Consider the following 20,228-nt stretch of genomic DNA (forward strand, 5'->3'; position numbering starts at 1 on the left):
GTTGATAAAGAACTTTGAGTAGGTTGGTGACTAAAAGCAGTATTAAGTCATATGGAAACCAGAAGCTGTCAGAATAAATTTAAGATTTGCACTGAACAAACGGATCCTGGTAGCAGCCATTGAACCACTGAAGTGCACTAGTTAGCAAGCAATAGGCTGCAGGAATGCTGACCTTCATCCATGTCTAGCAATCGCTGGCAGAAATCGTGCATAAATACATTACGCAGGATGATCAGGCTTGCTTGTGAAGTCTTTAATTAATAAACTGCCTGACATAAGGTATTGGAGGTTAGCTGAACCACATCCACAAAAGAATGAGGAAAAGTAAAGGACAGTTGCAATTTACTACATGGGCCCACTACTTACACTCTTTCCTGCATCATCCTTGGAGCTGACGAGGTCCTCCATCTCTGCACGCAGCAGCTTATTCATTTTCTCCATCTCTTCCTTATGTTCCATTGCCTCTTCTAGAGCACGGGTCAGTGCCAGGGTCTTAGTCTCCTTTTCGCGTGCTTCAGCCTGTGCACGATCCCGCTCCTCCGCGTTCTTTAAGGAAATGTTCTTCTCCTCAGCCAGCAACTAAAACAGTGTAAAAAAAAATGACCTATTTAACAGTGATTTCACTGAAGCTCTGTTAAACGATAATTGCAGTGCTCAGGCTATTCATGTCGTACCTGAGTATTTTTGGGTTAACCCAAATGTGAGCAAATTTCAAGGTTTGGCAAACAAAACATGTTAAATGTAACTCACCAATTCTCAGCCCACCCACCCAACCCATTAAGCCTCTATGATGCAATAAATTTTTATTTTCTAGTTTCTTGTCACAAGATGATAATCTTCCATTAAATATCACATTTTCAAATTGTCCAACACAAAACAGCCAAAATCAGTATATGTTAAAAAGAAATACATTAAAAATTGGCATCGATTTAAGACAGATATTTATAAATTTCAAAGCAAATATATTCCAATTTACTCAATTTAATTTACTGGTTTTACTCTTAAAAATTGAACTAAATATTTTGAATCCTCCATTTTCTCCTTAACCACTTAATGTGCTTTGGATCTCTCACTCACCTGATCAAATTTCTTCTGTTTCTTTTCAAGATTGGAAACAATCTGCCGTTGGTGGTCCAGGCCCACAACTACATCATCCAACTCCTGCTGCAGACGGGTTTTAGTCTTTTCCAATTTATCATAGGCTGATGCTTTCTCTTCAAAGCGCTGAGTTAAGAGCTCCATGTCTTTATGTAGCTTCTTCTTAGCTTCCTCTGCATATTCCAACGATGCCAAGCCATCATCCTGGCGCTTCTTTGAGTCAGTCAACTAGAAATGTATTATACAAAAGTCAATGAAAAGTCACATTCAACGCACTTGTTTATGCATGAACAGGTAATTGTAGCATTTGACAGCAATGGTGTAGTGTGGCCATTTAAACTATACTGGGTGACATACATAGCCAAATCAGGTGACAAAAGCTGTGTATGTGAAAGGGAGCCAATCCTAATGCAGACCTAGATATAGTTCTTATTACCAAAAACTGTAACTTGTAAGCAAATGCAAAATTGAGTGCAGGGATTTTGTTAACTTTGTTAGTGGTGAGTTTTGACCTCCCTGTATCCATGGAATTTTTTTTTCTTCACAGTAGGAGGAAATACAACAGAAATGATGAAAAACTATGCTATGAAGATTGACAAATATCCAATGTGCAAAAGACAAACTGGCAAATACAAAAATAATTAAATAAATCATACCGAGGACATGAGGTGTATAGTCCTCGAAAGTGAGTTCATAGTTGTGAAATCAATTCAGTGTTGAGATGGGTGAATTTATCTCGGGAACATATGGTTGAAGGGTAATAACTATCTGAACCAGGTGATCTCACTATCTCACTTTTTCTTTCTTCTTTGTTTCATTGTTGTACTACTTACTGAATTTAAAATTTTTATATTTATTATAATTTGTATATATTTTTATTATGTATTTCAATGTTCTGCTGCTGCAAAACAACATTTCACAACATTATTTCAGTAGTATTAAAGCTAATTCTGATTCAGAGGATGCAAGTTTGGCGTTGTCAGTGTAGCAAAGGCAAGCAACTATAGTGCAATTGGCACACTGCAGTCTGTAGTCACGATGAAGCACTGATGGAGGAAATGGATTGTCAAGTGGGAGATAATGTGCCAAAAGAGTGGGGAAAAAACTGCACCAGCAGAGCAGGTACATATACAGTGGCTTGAAAAAGTATTCGGCTCTAAAACCATTTTTACATTTTAAGGTCTTCTAAATTTAAAATATATTGAAGTAGGATTTTTGAGCTAATCATGACTTGCTAAAACACTTGCGGATCATGTCAAATCAAAAGAAAAATCCCAAAGCCTGTCAACGATTTATTAAAAATTAAAAACCTAAATTGCGAGGCTGAAAAGCATTCATCCCCTTAGTAACTTTTCTAGCTTACCAACTCATCCAATTTGTTGATGTAGAAAATTGGAGGGTCATCTGTTTCCAATGAATTCATAAGAATAAATACCCCCTTCTCTCTGGAAGATCCAACAGCATGGTAGATTTTCAACAGACCAAATCAAAATGAAGTCAAACGAGCATTCAAGCCATGTCAGGGAAATGATAATAAAGCAGCACAGATCTGGGGAAGGGTAAAAGACTATCTCAAAGGTACTGAACATATCTCAGTTCAGTGCAGTCCATTGCGAAAAAGTGGAAAAAAAATTAAACTACCTCCACACTGCCTAGATCAGGTCGCCTCTCTAAACTTAGTTGCCAGAGAAGAATGGCACTTGTAAAATAGATTACTGTGACGCCAACAGTCACTCAGAGAGCTGCTGAAGTCAGTGGCTGCAACTGGAGATGAAGTGCATGGCTCCACAAATAAGGCCTTGCACAAAAAAAGGTATTTGTGGAAGAGTGGCAAGGAAGAAACCCTGGCTTTTAAAAAAAAGCCTATCCATGCCTGCAAAGCATCACTTAGAAAACGTGAAAAAAGGTCTTGGGGTCAGGTGAGACTAAAATTGAACTTCTTGGTCTTAACACTAAGCTGTACATGTGGCATAAATCTAATACTGATCATCAGCCAAGTAACATCATTGCTACATAAAGTATGATGGAGGTAGCATCATGCTGTGGGGATGCTTTTCAGCAGAAGGGACTAAAAATATGGTCAGGGTTGATGGGAAGGTGAATGCTGCTAAATACAGGAAGATCCTCAATAAAAACCAGCTAGCCTTAACCAGAAATCTTAAAACTGTGGAGGGAAGTTCATACTTTAGTAGGACAACAACCCAAAACACACTGCCAGAGCAACATGAATTGGCTTGAAATGAAGAAATCAGATGTCCTTGAGTGATTCACAGTCCTGACTTTAACCTGATTGAACATCTCTGACAAGACCTCAAAATTGCTGTCTTCTGTCATTCCCCAACTAACCTGACTCAGCTTGAGCAATTTTGCAAATCTTGCTCCATCATTGTGCAAAGCTAATGGAGATTTATCCAAAAAGACTGCTGGCTGCAACAGCTGTGAGGTGACTCAACTAAGCGCTGAGCAAAGGTGGGGTGAATACTTTTGAACAGCTAACATTACAATTATTGAATTTTTAATTTCTTATGCTTCAAAATTTTCCCTATTTTTGGGAGTATTGTGAAAAATATGGGCATTTTCATAAATAAAAATTCTCAGTTAAATTGATCAACATCCCTGGTTGTAATATTCTTTTGTGAATAAAGGATTGTGGGCTGAATACTTTGACAAGGCACTGTATAAGCAGCATTCACAAGAAAAGCAAATTAAACACACACTGTAGTAATTAGGGTTGTGCCAGTTGTTTCAAAAACCAAATGGTTGAAAGGAAGTAGCTGTTTTTGAACCTTGTGGCGTGGGACTTCAGGCTTCCTTGTTTCCTGCCCAATGGAAGCTGCGAGAAGCTGGCATGGCCCAGATGGTGGTGATCTTTGATGATGGATGTGTCTCAAGGCAGCACCTCCTGTAGATACTACTGATAGTGGGCAGGGATGTACATGTAATGTATTGTGCTGAATCCATTACTCCCTGCAGCTTTTTACATTCCTAAGCATTCGAATAATGTCAGATTTCTCCATGCTGATACAACTGTACTCCAGACACATGGGTAGTAATCCTTCACAATTCCTGTTATGTGCCTTCCAGACAGTGAAAAGTTTAAGATGCAGTAAAGTTAATCAGTTGCTGTATGATACCAAGTATTGGAAATGACCTTGCAGCCATAGTATCTGTGGCTAGTCCAGTTGTTTTGTGTCTAAACTGACCCCAGAATGCCAATGTGGAGAGCCTTGAAACCTCTATCATCAAGCATATCTGTGCGATAAGTGATCAAGTCCTGGTTTCAGACCTATTCAGGCCTCCTTAAACCTTTTCAGTACAAAGACAATTGCTTGGGCGCTACTTAATGCACATGCAGAAATTGAGAACTGCACTGCTATGGTTGCAAATTTTCATGCGGCAATAGATCAGCAGTCAAAATCCATTACAAGCCCAGGGCCTCTCTCAGCTATCTCACCTATACTTCGACTCATTCCATCTCCCGGAGGGACTCAATTCCATTGTTTCAGCCATTTTGTTTTTGCTGTATTGTTCTATACAGGTGTATTTGAAATGCCCACTGTTCTAAACTGCAGCTTCCCCCTAACCAAAGTTTAACAGTCCTTAACTGCATCTCATTTCCTCTACCTCAGCTCAGGAGGACAGACTGCCTTTCCAAGTCAAGACTAATTTTACTTGGTCAGCTTGGACGAGTTGGGTCAGGAGCCTGCTTCCATATTGTGCGACTATTCATTTATTTAGAGTCACAGGATGGTATCAGGCCTTCCAACCTAACAAGCCCACACCACCCAATGACACCCATGTACGTCTTTGGAATGTGGGAGGAAATTGGAGCACCCAGAGGAAACCCACACAGTCATGGGGTGAATGTAAAAACTTCTTAGTGGTAGAACTGCACCCGGGTCTGTAATAGCATTACACTAACCACTATACTACCATGCAGTCCTTATAACTCACGCTTACTCTAATCTATCACAGATCACAATGGAGCTTCTATCTTACACACAAATACATCCCCCTTTATCCTTTCCATTCACTTCCCATCCTCTCTGCAAACTTACAACTTAAAACTGTTTCTTCCAGTTTCAACTAATGGTCTTTGTTTTGCTTTCAGCTGATGCTGCCTGACCTGCTGTTTCCAGCAATTTGTTTTTATTTCACATTTCTAGCATCAACAGCTTTGATTTTTCATGCCTGAATATTGTCCAGATCCTGCTGGTTGCTGGCACAAACTGCATTTTCTGTTGAGGAACTGCAAACAGAATTGAATAGTGTGTATTCAGTAAATTATCCCTGCATTATAAAAGGTAGGCGCTATAAATGAGGTAACTGAAGATGAATGGATCTCGTACACTTGAGAAATTCTTACAGCGAATTCCTAAATCTGATCATCATGTTCCAACTGAATAAAAATAACTCAGGTCCAGTTTACTACTTATAGTTTGGTCATTAAGGAGCAGAAGTACCATTTGAGGATACTGAAAGAATTTGAAATTACCATGCAGAGGCTGGAAAAGGTTAGTTACAGGGAAAAATTGGCTGGGTTTTTGATTACCCTTTTTTTTGCAACTAGAGGTCGAGACAGATATATAATTGAGCCCTACGAAACAAATATTATGTTGCACAAATTACATCTTCCCTGCAGATAAGGTAGTAACAATGGGGTATAGATTTATTCTACTAATTATCTAAAAAGTTGAAAATAGTCTTCACTGAAGATGAAGGGCACCTATAGCATTTGCCTAAAATGGATAGAAAACCCATCGCTCTCAATAAATTTAAAAAGTAGCTTGACGTACAAGAATGCAATGGACAGATTAGGACCCAAAATCTTGCACTAAATTTGAATCACATTTCCTTGTGTAAAAGTCCATATGTCTGCCCACCTATTAAGGCTGCCACTGAGAGGCTTTACATAGTAAAAGAGTAACAGGAAACATACTAAGACAATTTTACCTGAGTCTGGAGGACAGAAATTTGTTTCTCCAAGTTTTTCTTTGCTTCTTCCTCCTCTTCCAACTGCTCATGAAGCCGACTATTCTCATCTTCCAAGTGTCGCAGTTTGGTGCCAAATGCCAACTTCTGGCGAGTCTCTTCTTGAAGGAGCTCCTGCACAAGAGATGAGAAAATAGAAGTACAACATTTGTGAAGTGGGACAAAAATATTTCATATTACTGGATATGCTAGAACCTGAAACACTCCTATTTCTCTGTGAGAGAAGCACCAAAGTCAAACAATGAAAAGCTGATATCAACCGGGATTTGTGATGTGCCACCAACTTGTAAAGTAGGCCATCTCCAAACACACATTACATTTTCAGTAAGGTTTCTATCTGTTGGCCCCCCATTACATCTCAGTCTCTCTTCAACTAATCTTATTTCTAAAAATAGCAACCTACCCCCTATTTAGCACCATTGTATTTGTCAACTCCAGCTAAATACCCTCATGTATTTTCTCTCAAATACTCACAGTAATAGAAAACAAGAGGAATTAACATTTTTGTTTAGCTTGGTAAGTTTTTATTCAAAAGGTGCCATACAGATCAGGACTGGGATTTCATCTTTGTACAAAGCTAATGACATGGATGATAAGGAGTGCAATGTACCAAGCTTACTAATGTATTAGCCTTTGTGAACTGAGAGGGTAGAACAGAGGGACCAAAACAGATTATAGGCAAGAATGTCAAATTATTCTCCTTAACACAAAGAATTACAAAAGGAGATTCTTGTCCCCCCACCCCAATGGAGAACAGTTAATGTGGACAAAATAAGACACTTAAGAAAATGATATCCTGGTCCTTACTGCTAATACATCTATGAACTTCAGTGAAATAGACCAATTGAAAGTAAATCTGTTTCCTTTCCCTGACTTGTCTTACAAACTGTACCAGTTTAAGTCTTTTCCTTTTTTTCATTAATTCTCTTAATGTTTTGGATATTAAAGGATATGGAATTAGTACAGTAAAGTGGCACTGAGTAACAGATCAGCCATAACCTTACTGAGTGATACACCAGACACAAGGATCTAAATGACCAGCTATTGGTTCTATTTATCATGTGATTACAATCTTTTAAAAAACATAGCATCGTACCTTTTGATAATTAGAAAGCAGCTTATTTTAAAATGTGTAAATACCACTGAACTACAAAAAAAAAATCAGCATCTCACCACTTAGAAATTAAAAGTAAAAGTAACTTCAAGCTTCAGGTTATTGAAGCAATTGTCAAAGTACACCTGCGATGTAGACAATGCCAAGAAAGACATTTAATAATCTATTTCTAACTGCAACTTGAAATTACAGCTTGCTAGGTCACCTCAGAGGAGAAGCTCCCAACCTGGGGTCTACAGCCCCTTCAGTTAATGGCATAAAAAATGTTGGGAACTCCTGCCTTAGAGGATGGTTAAGTGTGGTTAGCATCTTGAGATATTGGAGGATCTTAAGTCACATGCAAGTCAGACTGGGAAATAAAGACAATGGTGAACCATGTGTGATTTTGTAATCATTACAGGGTGCCTGACAACTGAGCTGGGATTTGAAGACGACTGGCCCAAATCTCTCGATATTCATCCAGTAACAAATCACTATGCTGATAACCTCTATAGTTCTCAAACAGGAATAAAATAAAGAAATTCTCAGTAAACAATGTGCAATCTAATTTATCATGGATTAAAGTAGCTAAAGTATAGAGCTGAGGAGGAATTTCTTCAGCTAGAACGTGAAGAATCTGTGGAATTCATTGCCACAACTGGCTGTGGAGGCCAAGTCATTGAGTACATTTAAAGGGAAGGTTCATAGGTTCTTGATTATTAAGGGTGTCAAAAGTTATGGGGAGAAGGCGGGAGAATGGGGTTACGAGGGAAAATAAATCACTGATTGAATGGCACAGCAGATTTGAAGGACCAAATAACCTAATTCTATGGAGCTCTTATTTTAAGATTCAATACCTTAGATTTGTTACTTAGAAAAAAAACAAGAAACTTTAAAAAAAAACAGATCCATTATAAATGTTACATACCTGGGTGTCCTGTAGGTGGGATTCCACTGTGCTGTGGTCCTTAGTCAATTTAATGACCTTACTTTCCGCTTGATTCATGAGGGCAGAAACGTTTTCTAATTCATTCTGCACAAAAAAAAATAAACTTTTCAATTACCAGGACTAAGGTCAAGTTATATCAGCAAACCTGGGCTATGAATTAAGACACTGCTCCCCTCTCTGGTCACTTCCAGACTGGCAGTATCGATGAAACCTAAATGCCTTTATTACCCCCAAAACAAGAGCCTTGTTGATAACTTACTGCAACTGAGGCTGAAAGCAGCACCAATTTTAAATACAATTCAATTGTGACCACCTTTAAAATTTTGATAGCCTTTTAAAGCCTTTAAGATTATGGTTCTATTGATGAGTTCAAAAATACATTTTTTAAAAACAAGGAATAACCACAATACACAAATAATAAACGAACAATTCTCTTTACTAACCACCCTTTATTATAGCTTCCTGACCACTCAATTGGTTGGTGCTTGCACACATGGTTATATGGTTTTGAATTACATACAATAATATCTCAAAGACTGAGACCAACATCTAGCTTGTGCACTTACCTGAAGCTTGCAGACTTTCTCACTGAGCTCTGCCCGAGTTCGATCTCCATCTGTGGTTTTAACCTGCAGCTCCTGCAACACTGACTCCAGTTTTTTGCGTTTGTGCTCAGAATCTGCCTTGGCCTGCATCAGACTCTTCACCTCAATGCTCAATTCATTGCGTTCATTCTCCAAGACTTGCTTAGTCTTTTCCACTCCAGATTTGAACTACAGGGAGAACAGATTCAGTCAGTTCAAGTTGTTAGAATCCAATCTAAAGCCACATGCCTAGAAGGAATAGATAAGTTAAACGATACAGTGTTTATGTTTTCAGCAATGAGATTATCTACAAATCTGGCAAATAGCAAAGAAATTCAATGCTTTGTAGCTCTGCTCGTCAAATTCTTTATCACCTAACTTCTGGGGGTATTGTGCATTTTTCGATCACCATATGATGACATGTGGGTGATATAACAGACCAGCAGTCACAGGGTTTAATAAAATGGAACTCAGAAGATAAAATTTACCATGAGATATCTTTTATTAATTATAAATAGGTTGAAACTGGTAGATGTGGAGATTCAATGAAAATACAAAAGCAGTGGTCATAAAAATTAATGAAGTCTATTGGTAGAATTTTCTATAGCTAGTACCGGTAGTTAGATTTACCTGAGGAAGTGCCCTAAATATTTTAAGAAACAGGATGAGTATGGGGGGGGGGGGGGGGAAGAGAGGAGAGAGAAGGGAAGAAAAGCTATGGTGATAAAACAGGATACATAGAGTACAAGGAAACCCAAGGGCTGAACATCCATTTCAAGTTTTTTAAAAAAATCACTAACATATTCAAGTCCAAAATAGGTTTCTGTTTTTTAGTGGACAATTAATGTACAACTAATTAGTAATTGTTTTAACTGGTTGGTAAATGGGGAAAGGGGCAGAAGAGGTGTTGGGAAAAATTTTAAATTCATTGCTCAAAAAGAAAATATGATTTTCAAAAAGGATGACAAATTCAAAATAAACATTGCCAAAAAACACAATCATTTTTTATTTTATAATTCACTATTCTCTGCTTTAACCTCCTGACAAAAGTGTTTCAGCTCATGAACTGTTAGCAATTTCTTCCTCTCACACCCCACTAATGCTGCTTGACCTGCTGGGCTCTTCTAGCAGATCGTTTGTTGTTCCATATTTTAGCATTTGCAATCTCCGGTGTTGTCAATTTTTGAAGACTGATTTCAGTTGGATCTGAAGGTAGCACTTTCTCTCAGTAAATTCATTTCCCCATCTTTTATTGCAGGTTTATCAGCTTTACTCTTGATGCCAGCAGAGAAATTGACATACCCGTTTTGTCTGCTCCAGTTGCTCAGATAGATCCTCCACAATCTGGGAATGTTTCTGCCTCATTTCTTGAATCTGTATTTCATGAGTTTTAGCTTCATCTTCCAGAGCTCTCTTCATCTGGCTCACCTCTTGCTCACGCTTTGCTCTTTAAAGATTTTAAAAAGGGAGAAAACAAAGGTCAACACTCAAATGTAGAAAAGTAGTTACAGAAATTTACCAAGTTCATAGTACTGAGGGAGGCACAAAATTTAATTAGTACCCCAATTACCAAGATCATTAAGACCTTCTGCTGATAGTTCAGTGCCATACCAAATCAGCCGTGCCATCTTTCAGATGACAAACTCAGTCCACTTGATGAACAAGATCTCCAATCATCATTCAAAAGGTAGGTGTTCTGGTCAGTGTTTTGCTCTCAAATGAGAGGGAAAAAAATGATGGAAAAAAAAAATCACCACAGGCAAAGTTGTTGCTGGGTTTACCTGAACACTGATTTCACTTAATATGCTCAGCTTTGAAATATGACTAGCCTTAGTATTCAACAAAGCACCTCAATTTAAATGAGTTTCAATACAAAATGGCATTATTAACCAGTTTAAAGAATTTGTAGTGCATATTCACAATAACTAAAAAGAAACCCAATATTACTAAAACCTGACATTAGAAAGTGTGACAATAGCTTGTCAGTTTACTCTTTCTCCAAAACATCTGGAAAACAGCCAATAGGAAAATAGGCACCTGTCCCTTAAATGAATTTCCAAAAGGAACTTTGTATCAATTTATCAATACCAGCAGAGGCGGCAACTTGAAATTCAATGCACATTGATCCTTGCAAATATACTCATTCCCTTTGCGTGATTACCTGAGTTCCTGCTGGGCAGCTGTTGAATCAAGAGTATCTTCCAGCTCTGTTTTCAAAGCTTCTAGCTCCTCACCAAGATCCCTCTTCTGTTTGTCAGCCTTACTTCTGGCTGCCCTCTCAGAGTCAAGATCCTCTTGCAGCTCACTAATATGAGATTCCAGCTCACGGATTTTCTTGAGGGCTGCATTCTTGTATGAAGATTCTTCTTCCATTCTTTAGAACACAAAGAATCAAGGGGGGGGGGAGAAAATTCACACATTGATGTTTGCAGAACAGATCAGCACTTATAGCAAGTTATTTTGCATTAGCTATAATGCAAATTGAAATACTTAAGTAAATACCAAACCTTAAATCTAAAACAGGAAAGGCCTCTAGAGGACCAAATGACCAATGCAAAGGCAAGGAACATAACAATTAAGGGGTACGCTTATCTTTTCCACTATACTCTTAGTACAATTTTACCTGGCCAGTGCAGCCTGAAGTTCCTCCTCCTTCTTAGCCAGCTGTGCTTTAAGCTCTGCAATCTGTTGTTGTAGCTCAGCAATCTGGTCGTGCAAATCTGATGAATCTCCCTCCAATTTTCGGCGATTCTTCTCCAGTTCCTGTCGCTGTTTCTCCTCCCTCCTCAAACGGTCTGTCAGGAAACAAGCAATGTAGAATTGTAGTTAATATACAGTTAAGACTGTTGGAAGCTCCAACCCTGTTCAGGATGGAAATGGCTACTGAATACAGGGAATTTGAAAGTCCACCACCCCCATAATGGACAAATTATGCTCGTGAACTACTTGAATAAAATCTAATACATCAAGTTAGTGCACAGTACTGTCTTTTTACCTGAAAACCTACCCTTTCAAAAATGGAATAATACTTTTGTTTGGTTGTATTCATTGGTATTCCTGTATTGCTGAATGGCAAACTTGAACATACAGGAAAAAGTATTTCTATAGACCATTCTCTCACAGGATGCAAATATGTATGATTCTCATTGGGGGAACAGCTATAACCATAAACAGTCTCAATTTTTATGCTTTTAGCTTGAAATTGGTTCCAAATTTGTCCAGTTACCACTAGCTTAAGGATAAATTGCCAATAGCCTTCTGCCTTACTCTGGTTCTACTAGTGATGCTGCTAGTACAGAATCAGATTTGTCAGTACTCTTATTGACTTTTACAACCAAGTGCACATTCTTTAAAAAATACTTCAAGAGCAAAAAAACTACCAAAGAATTCACGTTTAATCACTGAAATCCACTCCTGGGCACTTTACCTAGTATGGTTTAAATGTGATTTTACACTTGATTCCTTAAGGTTGCTTTAGCTGGGGGTAATAGTGGAGATAAGCTCCCACTACCTATTAAATACTCCCAATGGCGTGCGTATCAAATAGCCTCCGACAACTAAGTCCATCTGGCCTTCACGTGTGGTTTAGCTACTAAGACCGGTGGAACTGTTTCTACTGACAGGAGAAAGGGCAAAGGCAGGTTACTGGCACCTTAAAACCATTTGCTTCGGACAAATGAGACTAGTCAAATACGGTTATCAGCTTATCTAAGGAAAACTCTGATCTCAAATCTTTACTGCCTTGCAGCTATACCCATGCATGGGGAAGGCTTCAGGAGAAAACCTTAAGGAAAAATCCAGAGCTGGAGTCTCTAAGACAATCCTATGTTGAGTTCAACACTGATCGCTAGTGCCAAACTGCATTGGTCTCTGCTGTTCCTTTGGGTTCATCAGCTGCCTGTAGAGGGGAAGCCTGCCTGCTACATGGGCAACAGCTTGCTTTCCATATTGTACTGACCTGGCTTGCGTATCATGTGGACAGTTGGGACGGAACATCCATGGTTGACTCCGACCAACAGAGAGCCTCAGATTAAACACTCAGGTAAATAACCCTCCAAAATAGCTAAGAAAATTATTCAAAGTTGAATAAACATTTAAATCAACCTCACCTTCAAGGTCTGAAATCATTGTTTCATGTTTAGCCTTGAGTTTTGTCAGGCTTTTCGACTTTTCCTCTTCTTCAGCAAGATTGGTGGTGAACTCAGCTATTCTCTCCTCCAGAAGTTTCTTTTCCTGCATTTGCACACATCACAAATAAACACATTGAGATGAAGAACCATTACTCCAGTATTTAAAAGGTTTTCACTTTAAATCAAACTAGTCTGTACATCAAAACTTATTGAACAGGATGTTAACCTTTGACAGTTTATTGTTTTGATCATCCAGAACCAGGATTTCATCATCCATTTTCTTCAGCTTAGCTTCAGCAGTCACTTTCTCGAGCTGCAGTTTCTGCCTAGCTGCTTCTTCCTCTTCCAGTTGTTCCTCCAACTCCTAGAAATGGACAGGAATCAAAATGAATTACTGCTAGTTGTCAATCTTTTAAACTACAAAGTAACTGTTCTTTACACTGAACACGAGGAGTTTCAAATATTTTTAACACACAAAAAAATGGAATAGGTGTTAAATGCAATTATAACACATTCTAAAATTTATCCTTCCAAAAGCATCAACTCTAAAATCTGACAAGAGCTTTCATGTCCAAGAAATCAAGGCACACATTTTCTACTTTCCACATGCTTTGTGGGAATATGCTTAAAATGCTTTAACTACAACTAGTTTAACTATAATGCTTAAAATGTGAAAAGTTTCTTCAACTTTCAAGCAGAGTTCCAAACAACAAATTCACCAGAATAGTCAGAACAGAGCTAGTTATAGTAGCCCCTAAATGCCACACTATGACCTTGCACCTTGATGTTTGCAACTTTAGATTCAACTATTTTCTCTACACCTAATATTATGCAATTTCTCTCCAATAATCACAATCAAATTGATTTCCTGAAATACTTTTGTCTACAGGGATTGACGGGGATTTTCCAGAACCACTTTTCTTTTCTCCCTAGTTTAGCCAAGTCTTGCCCCTCTCCCAAGGCAGCACAGAAAAAAGTCTGGCCTTGTTAACTGATACTTGTGACTGAATTGCCAGCATATGTAATTCATCCATAGTTTGGTGATGAACCTGCTAATAGAACTAACACATTAAGTGTCTGTATTAATGAAATCAATTTTCCACTGAAAACAAATAACAAATTATCCCTGACTAGTAGACACAGAAGGTGCAAGATAACTTGTCTTGTACAAAGATTAAGTTCATTATATATTGCTGACATTTAATATTACACAAGTTTCCTTTAACAACTGCCATTTTAAGGCCAAAAAAGATCTTAATTTCATCCTAAAAATGTTTTTGGGTTGCAAGGAGCTTGCAGTTTAATCTACGATTATTGCAGACCTTATCACTCAGCTTACCCTACTATTGCAACAGAGAGAGATGTGCACTTTACCTGGATGTTTTGATGCATCTTTTTCTTTTCTGTAAGTAGCTGCTGGCAGCGCTCTTCCTCCTCTTCTACCCGTGCCTCTAGGTCATGTAGGATCTCCTCTAGCTCTTGTTTCTTAGAAGCAAGTCGTGCCCGCATCTCCTCTGCCTCTGCACAGAGTTCAGTCTCAGCCTGCAGCTGCTCCTGCAGAGCAGACTTCTCAGCCAGTAACTGTGAGGCAATTAGCAAATCTGTTAGCATCAGCGGGCAAATTAAACTCCAACCATTAGACTATAGTTTGGTGATGAACCCGTCATTACAACTAATGCATGAAGTATTTGGATGAATGAAGTCATGCAATTCAGTTTCCACCGAAAATGAAAACAAGTTACCCGATACCAGTAGACGTAAGTGGTGCAAGGTAATTTGTCTTGTACAAAGATTAAATTGATTATATACTGCTGAGGAAACTTGGGAAATGTTAGGGATCTACTAGCTATTAGGAACAGAATTTTGTTTTTAATCAAAGAAATTTCACTAAGAAATTACATCCTTCAGTGAACAGAACCAGAACCTTCTAAGTGGCGAAACAAATATTGTTATTATATGATCCAGTCAAATTTCATTGTGTTACACCATGAATTATTGCAGGTGATGCATTCTCACCTGGGATTGTTGCTCCTGTAGTTCAGTTAGCTTATTCTCTGTTTGCAGTTGCTTCTCCCTGGTTTTCTGCAACTCATCCTCCTTGGCGAACATTTCCTCTTCCTGTCGACTCACCTGTAGCAACGGTTTCACCTGTGTGCATTTGTAGTGCAAGTTAGATGAAAAATTACCAGGCAACTCTTAGCAATATGCAAAAGATGCTTGTATCTTTGTGTATGAAAGCATCAAAAATTTGATTTGGGGTTTTTTGTGTGTTTTTTGGGGCTAAGGTTCGGGGGGGGGGGGCGGAATTAAGAAAAGGAATTCTCATATTCTTCCCTTTCACATGGCAGCATAAAGCCATTAGTTCAATAATGGCAATATAGAGATTTCACAAAAAGTCCCTCCTTTATGTTACAACATATTAATTTAAATGCCATTTTCTGAACAGAACTTGATATTTTAGTCCTATTCTATTATTTTTCTGATAATTCTGTGCATTCCTCATCCTCAAGCTCCTGTGCAATATTTCTCATCTTTTCAGATAGAATAATCTCCCAACAACTCTGAACATTTTTCATCAACTTGAACTATGTCATTTTGAATATATAAAGACCTCTAGCAATACACCACTTTATAGAATAGCTTTCTGTACTTGCTCATTTTCAAATCAACTGAATCACCTCTTTATTTTTGATTCCAAAGACACTAGTTCTAAATTTTCCAATAATTTCTGAAATGAAGTCCACCATCCCTAACATACTAGTAAACCCTTTCCAAAGTGCCTACAGCTTTCGAAAATTACTCGTATTGCTCAAGCTGAGATATAAACAACAGTTCAGCACAAACTCTAATTTGATTTATTATGTACATACCGATTAATATATGTTTCATCAATAAATTTGGCATGCCTGGTTAGTATTTGTGAACACCAATATCTTATTGCTTAACCACATACCCAAAAAATCATACTATTCTTATATGGTCTTTTTATTATCAGATCTTCTAAAAAACATAATTTCACATTGCTCCGCAATAAACTCAATTTACTCATTGTGTGTTACTGGGAACATTGGTAAATGTTGTCCAGAGCTTGCTCCTGCAGTGTCCATGTGTCAAGGGGACTGCTGCTCGAGGCTTTGTGGGAAGCAAGCCTCTCCCTAATTAGGGTAGCATTTAAGTACGTGGAATAGGAGGGCGGCTGAGTGACACGTGCAACACTTGGAAATCCTTCAAATTTGCCAGCTTCAGACAACACAACACCACAGTTCAAAAAAAAAGGCATTTGGTCAGTGGCGCAAGTTGGGGCTTGTGAATCTTGAGGGGCTTCTGATTTAGAGATCATTAGCATTAAACCTGCTGTGGTTACAAGGGAGAATCTTGCCTCCCTGTGATTTAGGAATAGGACAAAACTTATGTTAATACTTTTACGTAGTGGAGGGCCTTAGTATTATCTATGTTTGTTTTTTATCCATGAGAAATCCATGCCACAGTGAATTTCATCTAGAAATTAAGTACTCTTTTATAGAAATTTACAAAAAAGCTTACGAGTTTCAATCTGTTGTACAAGACATCATACTTGCCTTTGTAAACAGCCTCCACCACTGCCAATTGCGTAGCTTCAGGTAAGCAGCACAGTTTCTCTGAATTACCTTCATGGCATTCAGTTGCTGTTGACGTCTAGCAAAGGCCCTGTAATAAGTGGCAACAGGAACAATGCCATTAAAAGTAGCTTAGCACCAACTTGAACTTTTTAAATTGGCTGCATGAATCAAACACTGAAATACAGAATGAATTTTAAGATTGTAAACAAAATCTCAGATCAATTACTTGGGACTTAAGAGTCTCCAAGAAATGTGAGCTTTGATCAAATGACAAACCTTATGAGTTGGAATATACAATGGAAATCAGTTCACTAAAGCTTTGGACTGCTGTTCTGGTAATATTCATGTAAACAGCATGCTCTACTTTCTTCAGAGCACAAATCGTCTTTTACCAAGTGTCTAATTCCATCAAGCCGTTTATTGATAATCCATGTAAACAGGAAAGGACAAGATCAAGTAAAATTATAAGCCTAGATTGATAGCCACTTGTCAAATGATTGCCTGGTTAACTTTTGATTTGTAAAATGGAATCCAAGAAAACTATATTTTTTAACATGACAGTATTTCAGGGTGACAATATGACAGGTGGGGCTTGATGAATATAGATAGTACTAAGGAATGTACATGTGAATGTACGACAAATTTCTACTTGTTCACTCGCAATTCAAAATAACATTCCAATAAATCAACTGGAACAGTGGGGAAAAAATATCACCACAAATCAGCGTGGGATGAACAGAGCTGATGATCACTTAGATAATCTGTACCAGCAGACACGTTCACTGAGTAGACTGGAAATTACTGAAGCTACCAGAGAACTTCACTCTCATTGTGGCAGACAATAATAAAGTGGTTAATTTAATTAGATTACTATAACTCAGATTTACTTTTGTCAAACAATGGGGCTAAGTTTCAAATTAAATGAAAATGAACATCCCTTTAAATGAAGGTTGTGGAGGAATACAAAGCTTTCTTGTCTCTCAGTTACAAAATATTGGAAGTATTTAAAAATAAGGTTCTTACTTTCTTGCCAAATAACCTCTACACATAGCTTGAAATTCAATGATGACATCTGTGATCTTCAAGTCCCTTTCTTCCTCAAGGTGAGCCAACACACCAGCACGGAAGAACACCTTACTCTGTCCAATTCGGTACAAGTTAGGATCCAATTCTAGAGCTTTGATCTGTAGGATAAAGTGTTTCCAGGAATAATTATTGAAGTAAATCGGTCTTTTCCAATGGATGAAGAGACAGAGCTGACAGATGCAAACACACATTAAGATACTAGCTAACACTCGAGACAGTTCTACTTTGAATGGTTTACTGCTTCTTGTTTCTGACAGCTAACCGCTAATACTTAGTGTAAATGCTACATGAGAAAAAAAACAAGTGCGAGTTGTGAAAGGAAGGAAGGATATCGTGCAAACTGAAAGGAGGCTAAGGAACACAAAAGAAATAAGCTGTTGTTTTAAAGCAGGAGCTCCCAACCTGGGTCCACAGACCCCCTAGTTAAAGATAGGGGTGTATGGTATAAAAAAGGTTAGGAAGCCCTGCTTTAGTGTGTCAAATTTATCAAAACAGATCTAGTTAGTTCTAGGCATTCTTCTAGGTTCACTTGCCCACAAATTACTTTAAATCAAACACACAAATCAGCAAACTAATGATTGAAAAGCTAGTTAGGCTCTCCAATTAATGCATATTCTTCAGATAGTTAACTAGAAGGGTCATTTTTGTTGAGAAATCCAGCAGCTAGTTATACCCCCAAGTATTTGGAGGGGTGGAGTGAAGTGCTAAATGGCGATGCCTATGTTACATCTTCGGAAACAGCTCTACTTAGCGACGCAATAGACTTTTAACATTATAAATCAGCGAGATATTTGTTTCATCTCCCCTCTTGTATGAAACGGGGACACTCCTTATTAGGGAGAGAGCCTCTAGTATGTTGAAATACTGGGTGAACGAGTAGTTTTTGGGGTACTGCAAGTCTGTGTCTTTAATGATGCTTGCTGCACGCTTGAGTGCTCGGTGGAGGGCACTGATGTTTTTTTGCTGGTGGGGGTGGGGAGCTGGGATGGGGGCTTTGGGGTTCTCGTATTTAGCTGTCATTCATTCTTTGGGGCACTCCTTTTTTTGTGGTTTTTTGCAAAGAAAAAGAATTTCAGGATGTATATTGTATACATTTCTCTGACATTAAAAGTACCTTTTGAAACCTATTGGAACAATATTAAGGCTACAATGTATAGCCATAAAATGTATTAGTCACAAGACTATTATAGAATAGAGCTATTTTCAACAAGAGGACAGGTTTATCATTTATATGATTGATCCTGTAATCTATACATTTTTGATTCCACTGCTACCACCTCCCACCAGAAAAGGGAAGTGCATAGAAATAGCCCTTCAATTTTCAGTTACACTACATTACAGTTTTGGAGATAGCCTAAAAGACCAACTACAAAACTTTCAGTTATAACAACATCATTCATGCACATCTATATCATACTAACCAAATTTCAGGTATGAATAACAATTTGATTAAATATTTAAAAATTACGCTAGAATGGTTCCTAGATATATAGCAACAATCTTAAAACTGCATACCATGAGTACACAAGCCTGTTTTCCATCCATGAAACCTTTGGGAATGGAATTAGGAGTAAGGATCTCATATCTGCAAAAGAATTAGATCAAAATTGTTAAAACAAAATTGACTAATTAATAGACAGCAGCCATTATGAAATAACCTGAAGGTAATTTTACTGTATATTGGTTGCCTGCTTAGTCAATAATGGCAACCAGTAATGATTGATGACAATAATTTCTGAACTATTGGTGGAAGTCATCACTAGATTTGCCCATGTAATTAAAACAAATTTATTTCTCTAAACCCATTAACTCATTGGCAAATCTTAACCAGGAATAAATCCATTTGCTCCATGTAGTTTCATAGGCTAAACCAAACACAGACCAGCTCAAGAATCATACATCAGACAATGAAGCATAAAAAAATTTGCAAGAATAGAATTATTTAATATAGCTAGTACAATTAGCAGGGTAATAGTTAACAGGCAGCATTTGTGCCTACCACTAATTACATGACACAGGTGAAATATGACAATGAAGGATGTCATTCTAACTAGTTGTGATTTACAGTAAATGAGAAACCATAATTTTCAAAGCCATTTTTACATTGGCTTATAAATTCACATCAATCTTTACCTCTTTGAAAATATTTTGCTTTACAAGTGCCTTAGAGAATTGAACAAGCATACATACACTTTCCTGTACAATGGTTAACATAAATTCAGCACTGAAAAGGTCAATAAAATTACCTTTGACGGAACTCCTGGAAAACAATTCTGTTGGGAAATCCTTGTCTGCAAATACGAATACCTTCAAGGACACCATTACACCGGAGTTGCTCCAAAACGAGATGAGCTTCTAGTTTTCCAGACTATAAAATAATGGAATAACATTTTTTAAACTAGACTCTTGATAAAGACATAAAGTACAAGCTTTCTAAGATCACATTAATTAACACTAGGTTCTCAATTCAAAAAGCACTTTTCTCTTTTTTTTGTCAATTCTTCACATGCAAAATCATCATCAATATCATTAAAAAAATCTTGAAGCTGTGCTAAGTTCTCTCCAGTAAATGTTGGAAAGATAAATACTAATTAGGTTACAAGTATAGAGTGGTTTCTCATGCTTTGGTTGATTATTCTAAATTGATGGCAGTGCTGCAGATATTCAGTCCATCTCACTTATCTTGAAAACCTATAA

The 20,228-nt window shown here is 37.7% G+C and overlaps 1 protein-coding gene across 1 annotated transcript in view; it reads right to left on the bottom strand.

Moving 5' to 3' along the window:
- The window catches only part of LOC140719451 (myosin-9-like), a 111,919-nt gene that overhangs the window by 17,965 nt on the left and 73,726 nt on the right, over positions 1-20,228 (bottom strand). Inside the window, 16 exon segments of the mRNA XM_073034128.1 lie at positions 367-579; positions 1,078-1,326; positions 6,052-6,204; positions 8,112-8,216; positions 8,699-8,905; positions 10,019-10,163; positions 10,878-11,090; positions 11,340-11,511; positions 12,826-12,949; positions 13,073-13,210; positions 14,221-14,427; positions 14,863-14,994; positions 16,425-16,533; positions 17,469-17,629; positions 19,047-19,116; positions 19,778-19,899. Of these exon segments, the coding sequence (XP_072890229.1) occupies positions 367-579; positions 1,078-1,326; positions 6,052-6,204; positions 8,112-8,216; positions 8,699-8,905; positions 10,019-10,163; positions 10,878-11,090; positions 11,340-11,511; positions 12,826-12,949; positions 13,073-13,210; positions 14,221-14,427; positions 14,863-14,994; positions 16,425-16,533; positions 17,469-17,629; positions 19,047-19,116; positions 19,778-19,899 (2,520 nt within the window).

Source organism: Hemitrygon akajei, chromosome 31 (genome assembly GCF_048418815.1).
Source record: "Hemitrygon akajei chromosome 31, sHemAka1.3, whole genome shotgun sequence".
NCBI classification, from domain to species: domain Eukaryota; kingdom Metazoa; phylum Chordata; class Chondrichthyes; order Myliobatiformes; family Dasyatidae; genus Hemitrygon; species Hemitrygon akajei.